The sequence below is a fragment of the Lissotriton vulgaris genome, chromosome 4_1, assembly GCF_964263255.1.
Source record: "Lissotriton vulgaris chromosome 4_1, aLisVul1.2, whole genome shotgun sequence".
Taxonomy (NCBI): domain Eukaryota; kingdom Metazoa; phylum Chordata; class Amphibia; order Caudata; family Salamandridae; genus Lissotriton; species Lissotriton vulgaris.
Window position 1 is genome coordinate 312,088,594 of NC_141691.1, and position 20,972 is coordinate 312,109,565.

At 41.0% G+C, this 20,972-nt stretch overlaps 1 protein-coding gene across 4 annotated transcripts in view; it reads left to right on the forward strand.

The window, feature by feature from the left end:
* The window catches only part of ARHGEF6 (Rac/Cdc42 guanine nucleotide exchange factor 6), a 1,115,823-nt gene extending 1,095,672 nt beyond the window's left edge, over positions 1 to 20,151 (forward strand). For all 4 annotated transcript variants that reach the window (XM_086918632.1, XM_086918633.1, XM_086918635.1 and 1 more), the window contains one exon: positions 18,697 to 20,151. In XM_086918632.1, the coding sequence (XP_086774758.1) occupies positions 18,697 to 18,819 (123 nt within the window). In that variant the 3' untranslated portion in view covers positions 18,820 to 20,151. The remainder of the gene's footprint in view (positions 1 to 18,696) is intronic.
* Positions 20,152 to 20,972: the final 821 nt, after the last annotated feature.

The following is a 20,972-nucleotide window of genomic DNA, read 5'->3' on the forward strand; positions in this document are numbered from 1 at the left end:
TCATTATGCAAATGCCTACCTTGACCTCCAGAATGTTAGTATTCTTCGGCACGTGTGAGCCGCACAATTGCTCTCTGCCACAGGCCTGTGCTTGCGAACCAATTCTTCCAGACACAGTGTCCATCTCTAGAAAGGTTGGTCATAAAGGCTTTGGTAGGCAAGGTGAACCACAATACTTTCCCTTTACCTCCTTCTCAAAAGAAAACGTTGGCTACCTAAGTAACACAGGCGTCTCTTCTGCCACCTTGGTTCTCTAGTCATTGAATTCTGCATGCTGTTCTAAGATAATGTGAGCAAGATCTTGTCTGATCTCGCTGAAGATTTTCAGTCTTCCTCTGTACGAAGTGTATGAGTCAGCCAGGTTGTGGCCAAGTACATTCCGGTCGCAAGTCTGGATCCAAGGGAATGTGTTTTCCATTCCATTTCATTTTGTTTCAAACATTATGCATGATACATTAAATAACAAAATACATTTCCATCAATAACCCAATACATTTCGGAACCTATTGTTCCTTCGTCAGGGGTTCTGTTGAGAGAAGAAAATAAATAAAGGGAACTTATGAAAACAATGCAGTTTTTAGAGATTAATTTCTTATTTATTTAAAGTTTTTAGATGGCAGGACAATCTCTCTTTTAATTCTAAAGAGTTGATGATTTTATGAAGTAACAAAACAATCCCTTTATTGATAAGACAAGCGTGTGTTGGACTTTCTGTGGATCCCAAGCTGCTATTTATATATAGATCATAAAAAACATGCCATTTCTAATTTGTCATTGAGTCCTGATGGTGCTAGAGTTTGCAATTTCTTTATCCAGAAGACTTCTCGTTGAAGCAGAATTTTGGAGTTGTCAAATCCAGGCCTTTGTGGTACTAATTCAATTATTTGGAATTTTAGTTGAGAGATTGAGTGACGATGTTCTGAAGCAATTTACAGTTTCAGGTTTGTCTTCTTGTAATAAAGCCCATTCGACTGCTTCTAGTCCTGAAGCGTGGGGAATTGATGTGTACAATGCTACAACATCTATGGAACATAGAATCCAGTCATCAGTTGGATCTAGACTGATTGTCATTAAGTTTCTCAGGAAGTCAGATGTGTCTTCAAGATAACTTGGCTAGCGTTGAATGAAAGATTGCAAATGACTGTCAATGAATCTTCCTGGATTTTCAAAGATCGATTCACAACCTGATACTATTGGTCTGAAAGGGGGATTTTTGAGATCTTTATGTATTTTAGGTAGAAAATACATTCTTGGTCTTCTTGGGAAATCTGCCACAAGTAACGTTTAGTGTTTGTGTCAATCCAATTGGAGCCCTCTGCTTGGTCGAGAATTGTACTTAGTGTGTTTGCTATGTCTGTTGTAGGGTCCCCGTCAAATTGAGCGTAGATGTTTTGTTCCATCACGTGCTCAGTACCTTTTGCCAGGTAAAAAGCTGTATCCATTACCACCAATCCTCCTCCTTTGTCCGCCCTCTGGATTGTTGTTGCTTTGTTTTTAGCCAGTGTTTGTACGGCACTGTATTCTGCTCGTTTAAGATGTTTTAGAGATCTTTTGTATTTGATTTTGCTTAGGTCAGCATTAACACCTTGGCTGCTAGTGGTTTTCCCCTCCTGTGCTGCATATGCATGATCCCCATTGTTCATGCCGAGCTCAGCTCGTCATAAGCACATCTCCACTGTGCCTCGCTCGTCATGAGCAGCGAAGGGGTTAAACAGAGTTTCGAAAGTATCTAAACTCTTGTGTGAAATTGGAGCGATGAATGTGCTCTTGGGTTTAAATTTTACTGTAGAATCATCATGGGACTCAGTAGGATTCAACAATGTGAAGAAATGCTTGAGGCGAAGGATTCTCATAAATTTAAAGAAAGATACTTCTGTTTCTAATTCCGTTGTGTGGTAGGTGCATACGAATGAAGTGCCTTTGTTCAACAAGTGTTTTTCAAATGATGTTAGGTTTTGTTTAGAAATGTTAACTACAAGGCTTTCCCCTGACTTCTCAAGCCCTTTTTCTTGTTTTCTTTTTCTTTCTCCTTTTCCTTTTCCTCATCTTGTTTTTTTTCGAGTTGTTTGTTAGTTATTTGATCTGGTGGTCTGCTTTGTGTTTCCTCCTTCTCTAAAAAAGAAGACGAGGATGATGCGGATGACATGTTGTTAGCGTCTTGTTTTGATGTTGTGGGTCCGTCATCTTGTCAGATGGTTTGTGACTAGATTAGTGGCTGACTGGTTGTCTTGAGATGTTTGTGTCCCTATCCGAAATTATGCTTTCTTCTGAAGAGGCTGGTTGTGTTTTTTGCTACTGTATCTCCGTTGTGCACAGACTTCCGCCCATGTGTAAGCTTCATTCAACTTGTAGTCTATGGTATCTCTCTTGAACTTCCTTACCTTAGTTTCTTGTAGCTCTTTGCCATATTTATCGAGACGAATGTTTAGATCTTCAAGAAATTTTTCCCATGGTTCTGTTTCCATCCTAGCAGATAATTCTTTTTTTGTATTGTATATTTCCTCCTCTAGTTCACTGATCGTTTTTGAAAGTTCTTCTATTAGAAGTAAGATTAAATCTAACGAACATTTATTGAGGATGCTGTACCATTTTTCCATAAACTGTTTTTATTAAGCCTAAACAACATTGGACGAATAGCTAGCCTAAGACCACGGGGGATCCTTTTCATGCGGTCGTATTGTATTAGAGTAGAAGCGTGTAAACGTTGATTGAGTTCCCGCCTTGTGAGATATTCCAATTGGCGCAATAGTTGAGTGATTGATCCACTTTGGGCATCGAATGTTTTAGTTTCCTTTATAAGTATGTAGATTTCTGTTGCTTCATCTTCCGTGTAGATTTTGGTGAATGCACGGTTATCTGTTATGTTGGCTATAGTTTCAAAAGACATTTTTGATTGATGGTGCTGATTTCCACTGTGGCAGAATCTATAGAACAGTGTATGTATGTGGGAATCGCACCCAAGTTTTTTTGATTAGAACAACTATTTTGATATGTGTGCTATGCCAGATTAACGCATGCTAGCATTGAAATATAGTTGAAAGTGGCCTAGCCCCAGATGGCTGCTAGGACTCTGGCATGCAACAACGAGTAGTGGTATTCCTTTATAACATTTTAATCATGTATACTAGGAATTCAAGCAGTAAACATTCAATAATCAATTATTTTATACTTTCCATTCATTTCATTTTGTTTCAAACATTATGCATGATACATTAAATAACAAAATACATTTCCATCAATAACCCAAAGCATTTCGGAACTTATTAAAACTGTGCCGTTTTTAGAGATTAATTTCTTATTGATTTAAAGTTTTTAGATGGCAGGACAATCTCTCTTTTAATTCTAAAGAGTTGATGATTTTATGAAGTAACGAAACAATCACTTTATTAATAAGACAAGCAAGTGTTGTACTTTCTGTGGATCCCAAGCTGCTATTTATATGTAGTTCATAAAAAACATGCCATTTCTAATTTGTCATTGAGTCCTGATGGTGCTAGTGTTTGCAATTGCTTTATCCAGAAGACTTCTTGTTGAAGCAGAATTTTGGAGTTGTCAAATCCAGGCCTTTGTGGTACTAATTCAATTATTTGGAATTTTAGTTGAGTGACGATGTTCTGAAGCAATTTACAGTTTCAGGTTTGTCTTCTTGTAATAAAGCCCATTCGACTGCTTCTAGTCCTGTAGCGTGGGGAATTGATGTGTAAAATGCAACAACATCTATGGAACACAGAATCCAGTCATCAGTTGGATCTAGACTGATTGTCATTAAGATTCTCAGGAAGTCAGATGTGTCTTCAAGATAACTTGGCCAGCGTTGAATGAAAGATTGCAAATGACTGTCAATGAATCTTCCTGGATTTTCAAAGATCGATTCACAACCTGATACTATCGGTCTGAAAGGGGAATTTTTGAGATCTTTATGTATTTTAGGTAGAAAATACATTCTTGGTCTTCTTGGGAAAATTTGCAACAAGTAACGTTTAGTGTATGTGTCAATCCAATTGGAGCCCTCTGCTTGGTCGAGAATTGTACTTAGTGTGTTTGCTATGTCTGTTGTAGGGTCTCTGTCAAGTTGAGCGTAGATGTTTTGTTCCATCACGTGCTCAGTACCTTTTGCCAGGTAAAAAGCTGTATCCATTACCACCAATCCTCCTCCTTTGTCAGAGCTCTGGATTGTGATTGCTTTGTTTTTAGCCAGTGTTTGTAGAGCACTGTATTCTACACGTGTAAGATTTTTTAGAGATCTTTTGTATTTGATTTTGCTCAGGTCAGCTTTAACCAGAGTTTTGAAAGTATCTAAACTCTTGTGTGAAATTGGAGCGATGAATGTGCTCTTGGGTTTAAATTTGACTGTAGAATCATCATGGGACTCTGTAGGATTCATCAATGTGAAGAAATGCTTGAGGCGAAGGATTCTCATAAATTTAAAGAAAGATACTTCTGTTTCTAATTCCGTTGTGTGGTAGGTGCTTACGAATGAAGTGCCTTTGTTCAACAAGTGTTCTTCAAATGATGTTAGGTTTTGTTTAGAAATGTTAACTACGGGGGTTTTCCCTGACTTCTCAAGCCCTTTTTCTTGTTTTCTTTTTCTTTCTCCTTTTCCTTTTCCTCGTCTTGTTTTTTTTCGAGTTGTTTGTTGGTTATTTGATCTGGTGGTCTGCTTTGTGTTCCCTCCTTCTCTAAAAAAGAAGACGAGGATGATGTGGATGCCATGTTGTTAGCGTTTTGTTTTGATGTTGTTGGGTCCGTCGTCTTGTCAGATGGTTTGTGACTCGATGAGTGGCTGACTGGTTTTCTGGAGATGTTTGTGTCGCTATCCGAAATCACGCTTTCTTCTGAAGAGGCTGGTTGTGTTTTTTTGCTACTGTATCTCCGTTGTGCAAAGACTTCCGCCCATGTGTAAGCTTCATTCAACTTGTAGTCTATGGTATCTCTCACACAGAGGATAGCATTTATATAGCTCTTCTTATTCAATGGCTGTATAAGAGGCTGTTTCAGCCTTTTACATATATGACTTTTTAGTGATCAGATCCTGGCGCTGCAGGAAATTACCATTTAATCTGTTAACGTACAGCGTGTTATATCTGAGAGGACATAGAGATCCATAGCTGTAACTCCCATCACCCACAAATTGCATATAAGTTTGCTAAAGCCCCTAATGGGCACTCCATAGATTGAATATTAACACAATACAAGCTAAGATAAAAAACATGAGTAAAATGACATGAGTACTTGCCTAACCTGGACCTCGCATTTTATTAGGATTGGATTCCGGCTATCTACACTGTGATGAAGAACAGGATAGCAAACCATTAAAAGCTGTCCCCTTTATAAATGAGCAATGGCAAACCCCTAAAACGCAACACGTGCAAAGATTACCGATAACATACAAATAGAGTTAATGACACCTAAAAGGAAATATAACCACTAAATAGGCCTAATCCAGAAATCCCACATGCTACCGGTATTAATACTACTTTACTGTATTTTGTCCCAGTAGCAGTAGTTCCATGAACAGGAACCGATTAGCGGTCTAACATACAACGAGAGTTTGGGCACCTAGCAGATAATATGAGGGACAGAAAGGTAACATGAATTTCCAGCTCACCTTTCTTTTACAGGTGACGGGATAGTTTCTTTAAAATTGTTTTCATACACATGATAGTAAAACTAACATTTCAATCAATTAGCACATCGCCTCCAAAGCATGAAGATCACTGAGATGTCTGGAACAAGATCTTTTTGATACTCTGTGGGTTATAAGGTAAAACTTCATATTATCCACCTATATTAGATGCACCCTCTAACCTCGTCATTATATCTTCTCTTTTGTATACCATTTGTGTGCAAGTTTCCCTTTCTGCAGTCACAACACTGGGTATGGTTTGAAACCATAAGATGTTATTAAACTGGTTATTTAGGAGATTTGATATAATTTAAGCTCACAAAGTTTTCAAGATACTCCCATCTTTACCTTCCATTTCATGAGGTAGTTCAGGTGGTCCTGAAGAAGGTGGAGCTTCTACACACTGACCACCAAAATGATCGCAGACCAAACTATATAAGATTCCGACCCACAACACAGCAAGGGCAGAAAAAATAGTTACTTTCACGTTGTTGCAGATAGTGCTTACTGGGGTTACTGACAAGAAGGAAAAAGTGGTACATATGAAATTCCATCCTCCCTGTACAGTACCAAAGAGAACCCCTGTTTAAAACCAATTATACATTCTGGATCAATGCTCCCCCCAGCGGATAACATGAAAACCAGTCCGGTCATAGCTCTGTCCCCTAGCCCCTCCAAAGACCATCAAGGAGAGGCTATACCGAACAGTGGCCATGTACCAGATCTAGTTAGGTCAATAGTGGCACCTAACGACTTGCAGGACTTGACACTTTCCCATGAGACCTCTGATGATTCTAATGTAGGGGCAACATCCTCTATCCTGGGTACAGGTAATAATTGCCCCAGCAATCTAGTGTCATGTCAATCTAACCGTGATTTAAAAATCCTGTCATGGAATATAGCAGGGGTATCCAGGAACCTATGCGATAGGAATTGGAGTTCATTTTTGGAAGAGTATGACATTATTCTTCTACAAGAATCATGGGCAATTAATATGGTGCATAGACTTGGATACAAAGCGTACCATTGTGGGGCCACTGCTTCTGTGAGAGGCAGACCATCAGGGGGCCTGATAATTTGGATAAAAGTATGTTTGGATGTCATTGTATCACCTTGTAATATTGATTCTAAAGATTTGCTTGGGGTAAAGATCACCACGAAGGATTTTGGGGACATTTACTTGTTAAACATTTATAACAGACCCAATCCTCGAAATAAGGAATCTCTGGTTGTGGAACAGTTAAACACGTTTTTGAATACCCTGGAGCAGGACCCTAATATAATTATAGGCGGGGACTTCAACTGTCAGTTTGAGCCCGTCATGGGGTTAGAAAATATCCTTGAAAATGAGGATAGGGCCAACAATATTCCCCGGTTAGATAGTGTAAAAGCAGTTAAAAGCTCGGTGGCAGCTATGCAGATATATGAGCTGACGATATCTCACAACTTAAGAGCATGTAATGGTAGATTGGACCCGGATAGGCCATCTAACTTCACTTACAACAAAGGGATTGCAAAGTCACTTATTGATTATGTATTGATTACTATTAACCTATGGTACCTGTTGTTGTCTTTTTCTGTTGTGAATAGACCAGAAAGCGATCACTTCCCCCTTGAGTTAGGGCTACTCCCGGCACTATTCCACCCATTAGATAGTGGTATGGAACCGAATAATGACGTGGGTGAGGTTGAAGTTTCTAACAATAGGAGAGCAATAAAGTGGCCGCACATCCTGGCAAAAGAGGACATACTCATAGGTATTTACAATATTTTTTCAAACACTATTTCCTCATATAATAAGTTGGTTATGGGATCCCACGAAGTGCTCATTATGCACTATCAATTAATAGAAGAGTTAATCCCCCTCTTGAGCAAACCATGTAACAACAGGGATAGTAAAATTAAACGGCAATTGGAACTGGAGACACCATGGTATAACAACCAGTGTCGCCTGGCCAAAGATAATCTCATTAAGGCCGTAAAATCTAAAGATCAAAAGAAGGTTAAAGAGTGTAGAACTGAATATAAGAACCTCCTCTTGAGAGCGAAAAAAGAGTGGGACGATTCAATCTGGGATGACCTCTTAAATGCTGCCAGGTCGCATGATAAATGCACCTTTTGGAGTCTAATATCCAAAAATAATAAAACAGGGAGCTCCAATAGAGACTTCTTCTTAGATGGAAAAATTTGGTACGACCATTTTGCAAAATTATATGATGCATCTGAGGTACCCTCTGAAGATCCTTGCTCTGGATCCAGTCCTTTTCACTTTAAGCCGGAAAAATTTACCACAGAGGAAACATTGTGTGCTATTAAGGCAGTTAAGGCAGGTAAGGCGCCGGGTCCGGATAAACTACCGGGCGATCTATTTACTCATAATATAGAAGTTTGGTGCCCTTACATAAACTTTTTGTGCAATTCTATTTTGCTAGGCACTCCGATCCCCGAATCATGGAAGGGGGCGGAAATAGTAACCATATACAAAAAGGGAGATCGCTACAACCCCGGCAATTACAGACCTATAAGTCTAATAGATATTTTACAAAAAATCTTTGCCAGACACATTTTAAATCGTCTTTTAGATTGGATTGAGGATACTAAAATCCTCTCAAAATACCAAGCAGGTTTTAGAATTAGGACAAGTACTGTAGATCAGGTACATAGGTTCATGTGCATCTGTTGGAAGTATGTCCAGATTAAAAAATGCAGCATATATGTTGCGTTCATGGATCTACGCTCAGCGTTCGATCTGGTCCCCCGCTCACTGTTATGGAATACTTTAGGGCAAATGGGTGTCCCTGAAGAATTATTGTCTAACCTCATAAAACTCCACACAGACAATTTTGCAAAAATAAGATGGGGAAGAAATGGCGAACTCACTCAAGCTATCCCAGTCAGACGGGGGGTGCGACAAGGGTGCGTGTTGGCCCCGACTCTTTTTTCTTTATTTGTAAATGATATCCCCCCATTTTTGGCACAGTGTAACCACGACTCCCCTAAATTATGTAATGAGGCTGTTACAGCGCTGCTCTTTGCAGACGACACGATTTTAATATCTCAAACTCCAAAAGGTTTACAAAATTTGGTAAATCAATTTTACAGCTATTGTGAAACGAAGGGGTTAGAAATCAATTCAAGTAAAACCAAATACATGGCCATTAACCCTCCAAAATCCTTTAAGAGAAATCTGGCCTTAAACAATACTAAACTTGAATATGTGGAATCATTTGATTACCTGGGTATTAGGTTTGATAGCAAAATGTCTTGGACAAATCAGCTAGAAAAAAGTAGATTGATATTAAAACAGAACTCCTTCCCCATTCTGAAAATCCATGGAAGGAGTACTTCAAAAGCTATATCACCCGCGATTGAAGTGTTCAAAGCTAAAGGACAATCTGCGGCTCTATATGGAGCCGAGATTTGGGGGCCGTATGTTAAACAAACATTCCATACTGTGGAGAATATGTTCTGCAGGAGGTTGCTAAAGCTACCAACACGAACACCTTTAGCACCTGTTTTCCTAGACATAAATCTTAAACGTACAGACTATCTATGCTGGTTGAGGCCACTGATTTACTGGGTAAGAATCTGGACAACCCCGGAACTCGCAGACTATAGAGCGGGTCTGCTGGAAATTATGGAATTAGATACTTACAATTCAATTCAGTGGCTGAGACACATATCTGCATGGTTCACTAAATTGGGCCTTTCACACTTTTGGAAAAACCCAACATCCATGCAACCTAATTGTAAAGATCAGGTAAAATCCGCCTTTTGGTATTATATGAATTCTAACATACATAATCGTGTTACAGGTTCATTATCAATTGAGTTTCTGCAATTCAAGGACATCCCCATATTTGAGCAATTTATGGACGAGGTGGAACCACCCCTGGCTAAAACCATGTATCTCCAATACAGGTACGGGGTCCTCCAAATAAATGCTAATACGTGCCGGTGGGGGAATCCTAACCCTAACAGAGATGATACACTTTGTAAACTGTGCGACCTGAAGCAAAGGGAAGATGAGGCACACATCCTCTTCTTTTGTCCATTATACAATGCTCAACGTACAAAATGGATCAAACCCCTTTGTAAAAATTTGGGTATACGCTCATACAAAGAGGCAGAAAGATTACTCAGATCCTTGTCCACTAGACTGATAACTTTTGGAGTCAGTCGATTTCTTTTTAGTATCTGCTTGATAAGGAAAAAGCATGGTTTTAAAACATAGATACAAAGTTTTTAACTCTGGCTTTTAAACTATTTAAAGAAAATTTTAAATAAGTGTTTTTAATTAGAGGTCTGTAAACTCCCTTGTATGTAAAATGTATATGTCCCTTTTATGAATTGTAATCAAACTATTGTGAATTGTAAATAATTAGGACTTTACATGAGGATTGCACAACAACTTGCACTTTATTCTTCTAATTGATGTAACTTTGTTTAATGTATAATGTATTTTTACTTGTTGGCTTGATGGCAAATTGCCGAATAAAGCTTTGAATTGAGATAGTGCTTAAACCTATTGGTTGAAACAATTGTAAATAGCTAGGAAAAACTGAATGTTTGTGTGTGAGTATGAAGAATAAGTGGCTTTTTTTTAGTAGGTGTGGGGGTACAACACTGTTTTGTGCAATTATATTTGTATAGAAAATGTCTATATAAGGAGACAGTTATTTGTGTCGTAAAATTGAACAGATGCCTTTCTGTATATACTCATGAATCAACATTATAGATGTATTTTTTTATTGTATATCATTGTAAATTTGTTCAACATTGTGCATACTGTTTGTATACATTTCTTTTCACTATTGTTCTACTGAATTAACAGATAAAGGAATAAAAAAATTGTGCATAGTAGATTCTGATAAAAATATAAAAGAAATGAAATGACATTGACGAAAGCAAACAATGAGCTAATCCTATAGTTTTATCAAAAGATTTGGGAGACTATTGCCATCCATATTTAAATCAGGCTATTGGTCTGTCCTTTACCTGAGATAGAACAAGACCCTTCAGCTTCCCTGAATCCGTTTTGGGAGAATGCGTAAATCAAAGCACTCACAAGGACAGCAATCCATTTAATTTTTGTGGGGAATGGTCTTCTGCAAATGCCAAGGTTTGCTATAGCATATAGTTACTGACTACAGAAAGGCAATAAATAAACATAACAGGATATAACATTAGTTGTAATACAGGACACAAAGGATTCATTATAAGAGATGGATGGAAATAAGTGTGATTGAAACAAAAAAGCATAGTTGAAGATAAGGAGAAATAGCAAAACAGAAAAAAGAACCAAAGTAAAAGTCATGGAGACAAATTTGTGGGAGCAGGGAATAAGGAAATTGGAGGACAGAGATTTAAAAAGGGCTAACATGTGAGAGAGGAGTGAGGGGGAATTTGCAGACAGAGAAAGAAAGACCTAGAACGGGAGAGAAAGAGCAGGGTGAGGGGAAAAAGAGAGAGAGAGAGAGATATAGGGAAAAGATAGAAAACGAGAGATGGGTAAAAGTTGAAAGGAGAACAAAGCTGAGGGAGGGAGATAGAGAATGAAAAGTTGGTATGGCAGATGGAGATATCGTAAAATTTAGAAAATCCAATAGATACATTGATAGAAGAATGTGAGAATGGAGTTGAAATTGGGAAGTGAAAAAAGGTGAGAGAGGAGGTAACTGATCATGTGTGTGTGTGAGCGAAAGCGAGTGCACAGATAATATATAGAAAATTAAATTTAAGTCTGCAGTTGAAGTGGTCTCTTGTAGTGTGTTAAGTAGATTCAAATTGTGTCTCATGTCAACACAACATAAAGTCATTGAGTATGAAGCTGTCCTACACCCCCAATGCATCACATGTACAGAGGCTCCTGTGCATCCATGAAAGGCTTGGATCTGTACAGCAGTTAGCAGTTGATGCCTGAGGTTAAGCAGTGAGTTTCCCAACCACCAAAGGGTGGGCAGAAACCTCAGGGTGACTAGGAAAGTCAGTGATATAAAGGTTAGCAACAACATCCAGAATGTGAAATTGAGCAGTAGCTTACTGGCCTGAAGGTGAGCAGGAACCTCAGAGGCCTAAAGTGAGGAGGAGCTTTAACAGTGTACCAGAGAAGAAACCTCTGAGAGGATAGCAAGATAAGATTACCTCGCGCTAGCTCCACACTGAAAAGCTCATTGTCTTTTAACTTTTAAAACTGCTCTGAATTTATTTGCATTTTCCCTGCTTGTTTTCTTGTTCTTTTGTTGGCACTCCCCGGTCCACCGCAGCAATCTCATGCTGTTTGTGTGGAGGGAGGTACAGTTGCATCCACCTCCTGGTGAGCACTCTCTGAGCGTCATCGTGGCAGGGTGACGCTCTAGTGCTTCACCAGTAGCAGGGGATTTAAACTCAGCTCGGAATCGACACGCAGAGGATAGCAAGATAAGATTACCATGCGTTAGTTCCGCACTGAAAATTAAATGCTCATTGTCTTTTAACTTTTAAAACTGCTCTGAATTTATTTGCATTTTACCTGCTTGTTCTCTTGTTCTTTTGTTGGCACTCCCCGGTCCACCGCAGCAATCTCGTGATGTTTGTGTAGAGGGAGGTACAGTTGCATCCACCTCCTGGTGAGCACTCTCTGAGCGGCCATCGTGGCAGGGTGACGCTCTAGTGCTTCACCAGTAGCAGGGGATTTAAACTCAGCTCGGAATCGAGGCGCAGAGGATAGCAAGATAAGATTACCTCGCGCTAGCTCCGCACTGAAAATTAAATGCTCATTGTCTTTTAACTTTTAAAACTGCTCTGCATTTATTTGCATTTTACTTGCTCGTTCTCTTGTTCTTTTGTTGGTACTCCCCAGTCCACCGCAGCAATCTTGTGCTGTTTGTGTGGAGGGAGGTGCAGTTGCATCCACTTCCTGGTGGCAACTCCCTGAGGGGCCATCGTTGCAGGGTGACGCTCTAGTGCTTCACCAGTTGCAGGGGATTTAAACTCCGCTCGGAACCGACGCGCAGAGGATAGCAAGATAAGATTACCTAGCGCTAGCTCTGCACTGAAAATTAAATACTCATTGTCTTTTAACTTTTAAATCTGCTCTGAATTTATTTGCATTTTACCTGCTTGTTCTTTTGTTGGCACTCCCCGGTCCACCGCAGCATTCTCGTGCTGTTTGTGTGGAGGGAGGTACAGTTGCATCCACTTCCTATTGAGCACTCTCTGAACGGCCATCGTGGCAGGGTGACGCTCTAGTGCTTCACCAGTAGCTATCCATATAATTTCTACATGGGGTTAACGCGCAGCGGGCGCGCCAAAGGCAAGCCCGTCTGCGCCCGGCCGGGCCCAGGGGCCACGGACTATGGCCAAATCACAACCTACTGACCTAGAAAATTAAATTCATTAGGACCACCGGCACAATCGTGTCGTCCTCTGGACTCAATTACACACCATCGTATCTCCACCAACGGTATCCAAAACTCCAATCAGAGTACACCCATGCTGCTTCTAACCTTCATTCCCCTGCCTTCATTAACCATACCACCAATACGCAAATGGTGCTCCGCTTTATTTACCTTAATACACGCTCTCTGGTAAAACATGAACTCAATATTTATTTATTACTCACCTCTGATAAACCTGATATTGTATTAATTACTGAAACATAGTTAACCCAGGATTCATTGCTCGACATCTTAGCAGCACTCCCCTCAGACTACTATATTCTGTCGGTTAACCGTCCACCAGGAAAACTGGGTGGAGGGGTGGCAGCAATAATTCATAAAAATCATAAGTTCAGTGCCTTAGCTCCCCTTACCCTTCCGGAGGTCGAGAATTTAGTCATCAAGCTTGACACGGACACAGGGTCTCTGGCACTTGTACTTATTTATAGTCCCCCGCAAGCTATGCCCACTTTTCCTATGGCCCTGGGGAGCAGATGGCCGCCCTAGTGGTAAACCACACCAAGGTTCTCCTAATTGGAGACCTGAACTACTGGTTTAACAATGTCTCGGGGGGTCCCCATGCGGCCGAACTCTCTGAGCTCCTCCTGAATCTGAATATGGCCCAGCATGTACACTCCCCCACTCACGAAAAGGGACATACTCTTGACCAAGTTTGGTCCCATAATCTCACACTCTCGTCGCCCACAATTGTACCATGTATATGGTCAGACCACCATCTGATCCAGTTCACTATCATTATTAATGGCTACATCAAGTTCATGCCCCGGGAGGGAGGTGTGACTAGGAGATGGAAAATCCTAAATACGGAAGATCTTGTCAATACTTTGACGAGCTCTCTACCCACTCTTTGCCCAGATGTCAATCTTACGGAAGGAAAGATCTCAGAGTGGTTATCATTGGCCAGCAACACTCACGTTCCATCCGTCAAATTCTCCCGCACACGTCACGCGGACGCCCACAAATGGTTTACCTCAGACCTCAAAAAACAAAAGCTTGCGCAGCGCCAAAAAGAGAGGAAATGGAGATTAAACTACTCCATCAAAGACAAGGAGCAATTCTCTACAGCTCGCAGAGAATATAAAAAAATAATTTTAAAGACCCAAGCGGCCTATTTTACTACAAAAATCTTAAACTCTCGTAACAAATCCAAAGAAATCTTTAAGATAGTAAATGATTTATGTAATGATGAGAGAACGTCACCCACCCAGGCCCCTACCCAAGAGCTCTGCAACTCTCTGAAATCTCTTCCATTAATGACAGCCTCCCTAATTCATCCAGTTGGGAACCACTGGATGATATTTCTAACAATCATTCCACTCTAGACGCCTTTCAGCCTATTTGCCCTAAATTACTTGTGGAGTTAATGATCCGTGTTAACTCCGGGTCTCCTAATGATAGCTGCCCACCACATGTTTTAAAAGAGGTATTCTCCGCACTCCTTCAGAGTGTACTCCCTCTCCTTAATGAGTCTCTTGCTCAAGGCATGGTTCCCAGCGCTTTTTAGAGCGCGACGATCGTTCCCCTTATAAAAAAACCAGGGCAGACTCCACAAACCCCTCCAACTACCGCCCCATCTCCCTTCTTCCCTTTATGGACAAAATATTGGAGGCCCATGTGTCTAGGTGTCTCTCAAATTTCATAAAACGTTCTGATTATCTAGAACCTAATCAAGCCGGTTTCCGCCCAGTGCACTCTACAGAGGCTGTCATCCTTGCAGTCTTGGACACTCTTAGAGCAAACGCTGATAGGGGTGACCATCAGGCTCTGGTGCTCCTAGATTTGTCGGCCGCGTTCGACACGATCGACCATAACATCTTGCTGAACCATGTCAAGCAGGCTGGCCTGCGAGGTCCTGCACTCAGATGGATAGAATCTTTCCTGGCCCACCGGACTCAATCAGTCAGGCTTGGAACTTTTATGGCTCCTAAACTCACCTCCACTTGTGGTGTTCCCCAGGGCTCGTCTCTGTTACCGTTATTATTTAACTTATATCTTAGACCTCTGATTCATTCTTTAAAAAATAGGAAGATCACCATTTCCAATTATGCGGATGACCTTCAGCTCATAATCCCACTTGGTTCCTCAAACTCTGCGGCTGAGTTTCAGGCGACCATGTCCCATATTCAGCGTTGGAAGGACCTGAACTACCTGAAGTTCAACCAGGCAAGACAGATCTAGTGTTGCCTGGGAAGAGTGAGATCAGCTGGGGCCCACACTATTGGCCGCCGGACCTGGGGTCCCCGCCCACTCCTTCCCTCTCGGTGAAAAGCCTAGGGGTTATTCTTAATGCTGATCTTTCGCTCAAAGGGCAGGAGGGAGCAGTGATCTCTTCCAGTTTTTTTCAACTACGGAAAATAAAGAAAATCTGCTGACACATTCAGCTCTCATACAGGTGGTGATAGCCCTGGTACTTTCGCGGCTTGACTTCATGAACGCAATTTACCTCGGCCTGCCAGCAGGTCTATTAAAACAATTACAGATTGTCCAGAACCAGGCAGCAAGACTCATTTTTAAGCAGCCTAAATGGCATTCAGTCAGACCGGGACTGATGAAACTGCACTGGCTACCGATGGCCCAAGGGGCAGCCTTTAAGATGGGATGTCTAGCCTTCAAGGTTCTGCACGGCAATGGCCCTAGATTCATGAAAAACATGATCACTAAATACAAACCCACGCGCAATTTACGCTCAGCCCACCTTCAGCTGGTAACAATTCCTTCATTTAAATGGAAACGGCAAGGAGGATGCTACTTCTCGTACCTAGCCCCCAGTTTCTGGAACTCTCTTCCCTTGACACTCAGAAGCTGCGATATTCTTATGGTCTTCAGGAAAGCCCTGAAGACTTGGCTGTTTGAGCAAGCCTATGCTTAGGTACCTTTGTCAACTCCCCTCAGACTTAGGGCCATGAAACCTACGGGTGTCCGCGCGTTATATAAGTTGTTATTAACATAACATAACACCTGATTGGGCGCAAGAAACCAAAAGTAAATGACAGTGAGACGGAACCTCGGGCACCACTTAGTGATAAGAAGCAAATATAGCAAGCAGCAGCATTTAAGACATGAAAGTAAACAAGGCTTTGGCAAACTATAGAATAAGCATGATCTCAGGAACCTGAGGGTGAGCTGCAGGTTGAGGGACCTAAATGAAGCTCTGTCCTTGAAACATAATGTTGACCCCCAATGCTAACTGTTAGGATTAAAGGTATGCATGAGCTTAAAAAAACTGTCAGTGACCGTGAGCCTCATTCCCTTAGGGTGAGCAGTGCAGAAAGGGAACTATGCAGAATCTATTGGTAATCACTGTTTTCACGGACTGGTAGTACTCTGGGGCTTCTAGATAACAGTGAGAAAGAGCTATTGGGCCTGAGGCTAAAAAGGGAAATAGAGGGACCTGGAGACAAACTGGAATCTAAAGGCACCTGAGAGTGGCTGGAGCCTCTGGATCGGAGACACATGAGGATCTTAAGGGGACTGAAGAGTGGAAATGAGCTTAAGGGTTCTATTAGTAAGTCGCTAGTTTGTGGACAAATTGATGGTGACTAAGAGCCTTAAGGCCTTATGACGCTCTGCACCTATGTGTCCTTGAGGGCTAGGGGCCTACAAACTTGAGGATGAGAATGAACCTCTGGGGTCATGTTGTTCAGTGGCAAGTGATAATCTCTAAGAATGAACAGGAGTTTTAGGGCCTGACTTCAAAGATCTGAGGGTGAGCTAGGGCTTGGGGATTGAGAGTGAGCAACGGATGCAGGGTCCTGAGAGTGAGAAGACTTATTGACCTGAAGGTATGTGTGATAAGACCTGTGGTGAGCTATAATGAAACTATGGTGTCCCAGACTTGGATATTGGGACTGGCCCTAGAACCCTTAAAAGCTTAATTTACCATAAATGTCTTTCCAAATTAACTCTGACTCTAACTGTGCAATATTTCATGAAAGGTTGCAGTCGGCAAATATGGGCCATATTTCTGTGAGCATGGGCTAATTTTTTCTTCCCATTTCGACCCTGGTCTTAAATGGTTATAATCCGCACATCAGTGGCAACAGTCATTTTGAACTTCCCCTGCCTGCCAGAAAAAGTTGTGTAGGCACACAAAGGTTGAAGCTTAATTTAAAAGGCTACTAGATTACACCACATGGGAGTGGCTGGTGGCATATCATTCGGCAGCAATAGCAGTCCTGGAAGGGATGTATGACGGAGCCATGCATGTCTTTACCATGCGGGCCTTTAGCACAAGTCCATTACCACGCATGTGCCTTTACCACTCATGCCTTTATCACACAAACTTTTACCAAATATGCCTTTACAATGAAAATGTTGGAGTGGGTGCATGAAAGGTTATATTGTGGTGTGAGTGGGTAGGTCTGTGGATGATGTCATCAGGGATGTCATTTGAGATGTCATTAGTGATGTCACTGACCATGTCATGAGTGATGTAATATGTAAGGTCATAAGCAGTTCATCGCAGGGACGTGAGATATAGTTAGATCAGATAAATATAACTACTGAATTTCTCTAGTTTTGTACTAGTGAAACCTGAGCCTAACTATAATGTCTCTGTAACCTTTGTTTTTTCAGTGAATTTCTAAGGTTTTTGTTATTTCATTTCCTAACTATAACGTCCCTGTAACCTTTGTTTTTTTCAGTGAATTGTTTACGTTTTTTTAAATGCTGATTCCAAACTATAACGTCCTTGTAATCTTACATTTTTTTCAGTTAATTTCTATGGTTATTTAACGAGTAGTGGTGTTTGCAGAGTGGTGGGGAAAGGGGATTGGCCTCTGACCAGCTTTCAGAAAACCTGCTGTTGAGGACTTACAGAGGGTTTTAAGATGGCTTCTTGGCCCCCCAAGGTCGCTCAGGAGTAAAGTTGACTTCATCCCCCAACCTGTAGTGTATCACGAGCCCCTTTTGTAGAGTGATGGAGAAAGGGGGCTTGGCCTCCGAAGACCACTTAGCAATCCCGCTGTGTGGGACTTACTGCGTTGACTTACTGCATGGTAACATCCATGTTGTAAAGGTTGATTCCCTTCTGGAAGCTCCTACCACCTTTACCTAACAACCCAGGTGCTCAGCAGGTACAATTTTTGCCAATTATGTTGGTCTGAGAACGTGCTGCTGGTCACTGCTTGATACATAATAAATCCTTATTATCAATATAGTATACAAGTAAGTTTACTTTCCTCAATTTAAAGAAGTATGGCCTGATAAACTAATGCCTTATTTACACTTGATACATTAAGTCACTTAATCAAACTGATACCTAAATATAGGCAAATGTTATTGTACAATTGCTACAGTATTGAAAATGTGTTAGGTATTTTGAATTGTATTTGTTAATAGGGTAATTTTGTACGTTTTAAGTGTTGTATGAACCAAATGAGTAATTTTTTTTCCTGTGATTGTAACATAAGGAGACTGTAGAAGATGCAATGCATAAAGTCGACTTACAGATGCCGCTGTAATGCATGAATATATGTCAAATCGATAAAGAAATGTAAACAAAATATTAGTAACTTTTTACAAATGGAAACATTACTATTTGTCGTTTGTGTCCAAAGTTCTTAAATGTGTCTTGTAAAGTAAAAAACTGTCCTAATCGTTTTTCATTGTTATACCTTTCACTACCTGCAGGAAAATAAAAGAATGAAGCAAAGTTTGGATGATGAACAGAAGTCAAGAAAAGAGCTAGAGAAGCTGGTCAGAAGATTGTTGAAGCAAACCAATGAATCTGCTCGCGATGACACAATCCATTAGCTTCCCATTTTTGCTTCAGTCACAAATGATGCTGCTGGCGGTTACTATTATGTTACTTCAGGTGTTTTGGGGACGCACAACTGGACGCTTGGCCTCTTCCTGCTCCATGTTCAATTTTGGTACCAAAAAAAGAGGTGGAACTGGAATAGTTGTCTAGTGGTTTCCATTCATTGTGAACAGTAAAATTTTCATCTAGCAGGGAGTGTGCATCAAATGCTCGATGTAGGGCAATAGTCCATCACAAACCATATGCATCAACCTCCTTGCACTGTACCCGCTGAACATTGGACCTGCTTCTTTGCCTCTTGGAAAGAGGTTCTGCCAGTGGCTTTCTAAAGCTGTCGATGCACTTTTAATGTTCTTCTTTTTCAATCAGCCTTCTAATTTATTGAATGGAAAGGTCTGTGCTGGATATTTTGTAATTAACTGGCACTTATTTTCTGGCAATCAAAAAAAGCTATTTTTTTGGCAAAGTACAGAATAATTTTCGTTCTCCCAGGGATGTTTTGTATTGAGAATTGTAACATTAACCTTACAGGTTTTGTTTCATTGAGTGTTAATTGCAAGTTAAGTCATTATATCTTTTTATAAGTGCTTATACCAAAGGTACTAGAACTTTGCGTTGGAAAAGTCAGCGTTTCCTGCAGGAAATGGGGTTAACTGATCAGTTGACAACACATTCTTCACGGTTGTTTCTTCTGCATGCCATGCAATCAATGGGAGTATGTGCTTTGGGTTGTGGCTTCTACATTTCTCTTTATTTTTGTAGCGCTTCCAGTATTAAATTGTGTGTAAACACATATATGTGTGAATGTAAAGAGGCAGCTTGATTATGTACGAATTTCAGAGGTGTTGTGTGACAGAGACGTTTTATTTCATGTCCCTTTGTTTCTGATTCTGGGTAATATTCCGAGAACAATTCATGCACATGTTTAGAGAACTTTCAGATTCCAACAAATAAGTGTGTGTGTGCGTGTGTGTGTGTGCGCGTGTTTTGTTATTACCTACAGTGGTGGTTTTACAGTTGTCCTAAAAGGAGGTGTGGCTCGAAGCCATCCTGACAATTGCCTTGGATCTTGATAAGTTGTCTATGGCTGCAATGCAGACACAGCGTGAGCTATATTGTACTTACCATTTAGGAGAGAAGCTTTCTGTTTGAAATAAAACGCATATTAATCATTTTTGGAAGATAGGACTCTTTCTTAAAAATCTATATCCCTTAGCAAGAATTTATCATGTGCAGTTTGTAGAAATTCACTTCCCAATGTAAAATACTTTTAATAAAGGTTCGGACCTCAGATCAAAAGAGTTTTTTAATTTCTGACAAATGTGCATCTGATCCGTCTTGTTTTATTTCCATACACGGTTGATCGACTCTTCAGCAAATGCAAACATGGTTTTCTTTCTGTCCCCCCCCCTAAGTAGAATTTGTGCTGCTTTGAAAGGGGCCATGAAAACGACGTCTGCGTTTTTAAAAAGTGAAGGACCAGATCAGGTGCATTGCTTGGCTTACTGTGACCTATTAGTGACTATGTGGAGCTCAGCTCTCATCTCAGTTTCCAATCTGACGTCTGTCCTGCTGTCTGTTTTTTTTTGCCAAGCTGATGATCCCTTGCTTGCTCAGTTTTTGTGATATCCCCATTCTCAGTTGAATGTTCAGACAGGCATGTCAGAGCGCTGTGGTACCTTTCTACCAAGGACAAAGCCTTTGCTCTGGTCTTGGAGAGACCACAGCCCCAGTTTGCTGCTCGCCGGCTTACCCTTCCCTGACTTCTCCCAGTGCAGTAGAAGTCACATATACTTTTGCCACTTGCAGCCTTTACTTCCCTTGTTCTTTTTTATCTGAAAGAAACATGTAGTGATAGATTCCTTACCTTAGAATTACCCCCAGACTGGATCCGGAAAGTTTTCATCAGCAGTACCCTTGCGCGTCGGAAGGTGGCGTCGTGCGGCTCCGCGCCCGCCATTTGCGTCATGGTCGCCCTCGCGCGCTGACGTTAGTTCTTTATTTTTCCCCGCCAGCAAGCGTAGATCCGGGAAAAGCAGTTACCCCCAGTCACATTTTGACTGAGTTTTTTCGAGGCCTTTCGCCTCAATTCTTTTGAGTCGATCGACTCCTGGTGTCGTAGGGATGCCTGGCTTTAAGAACTGTG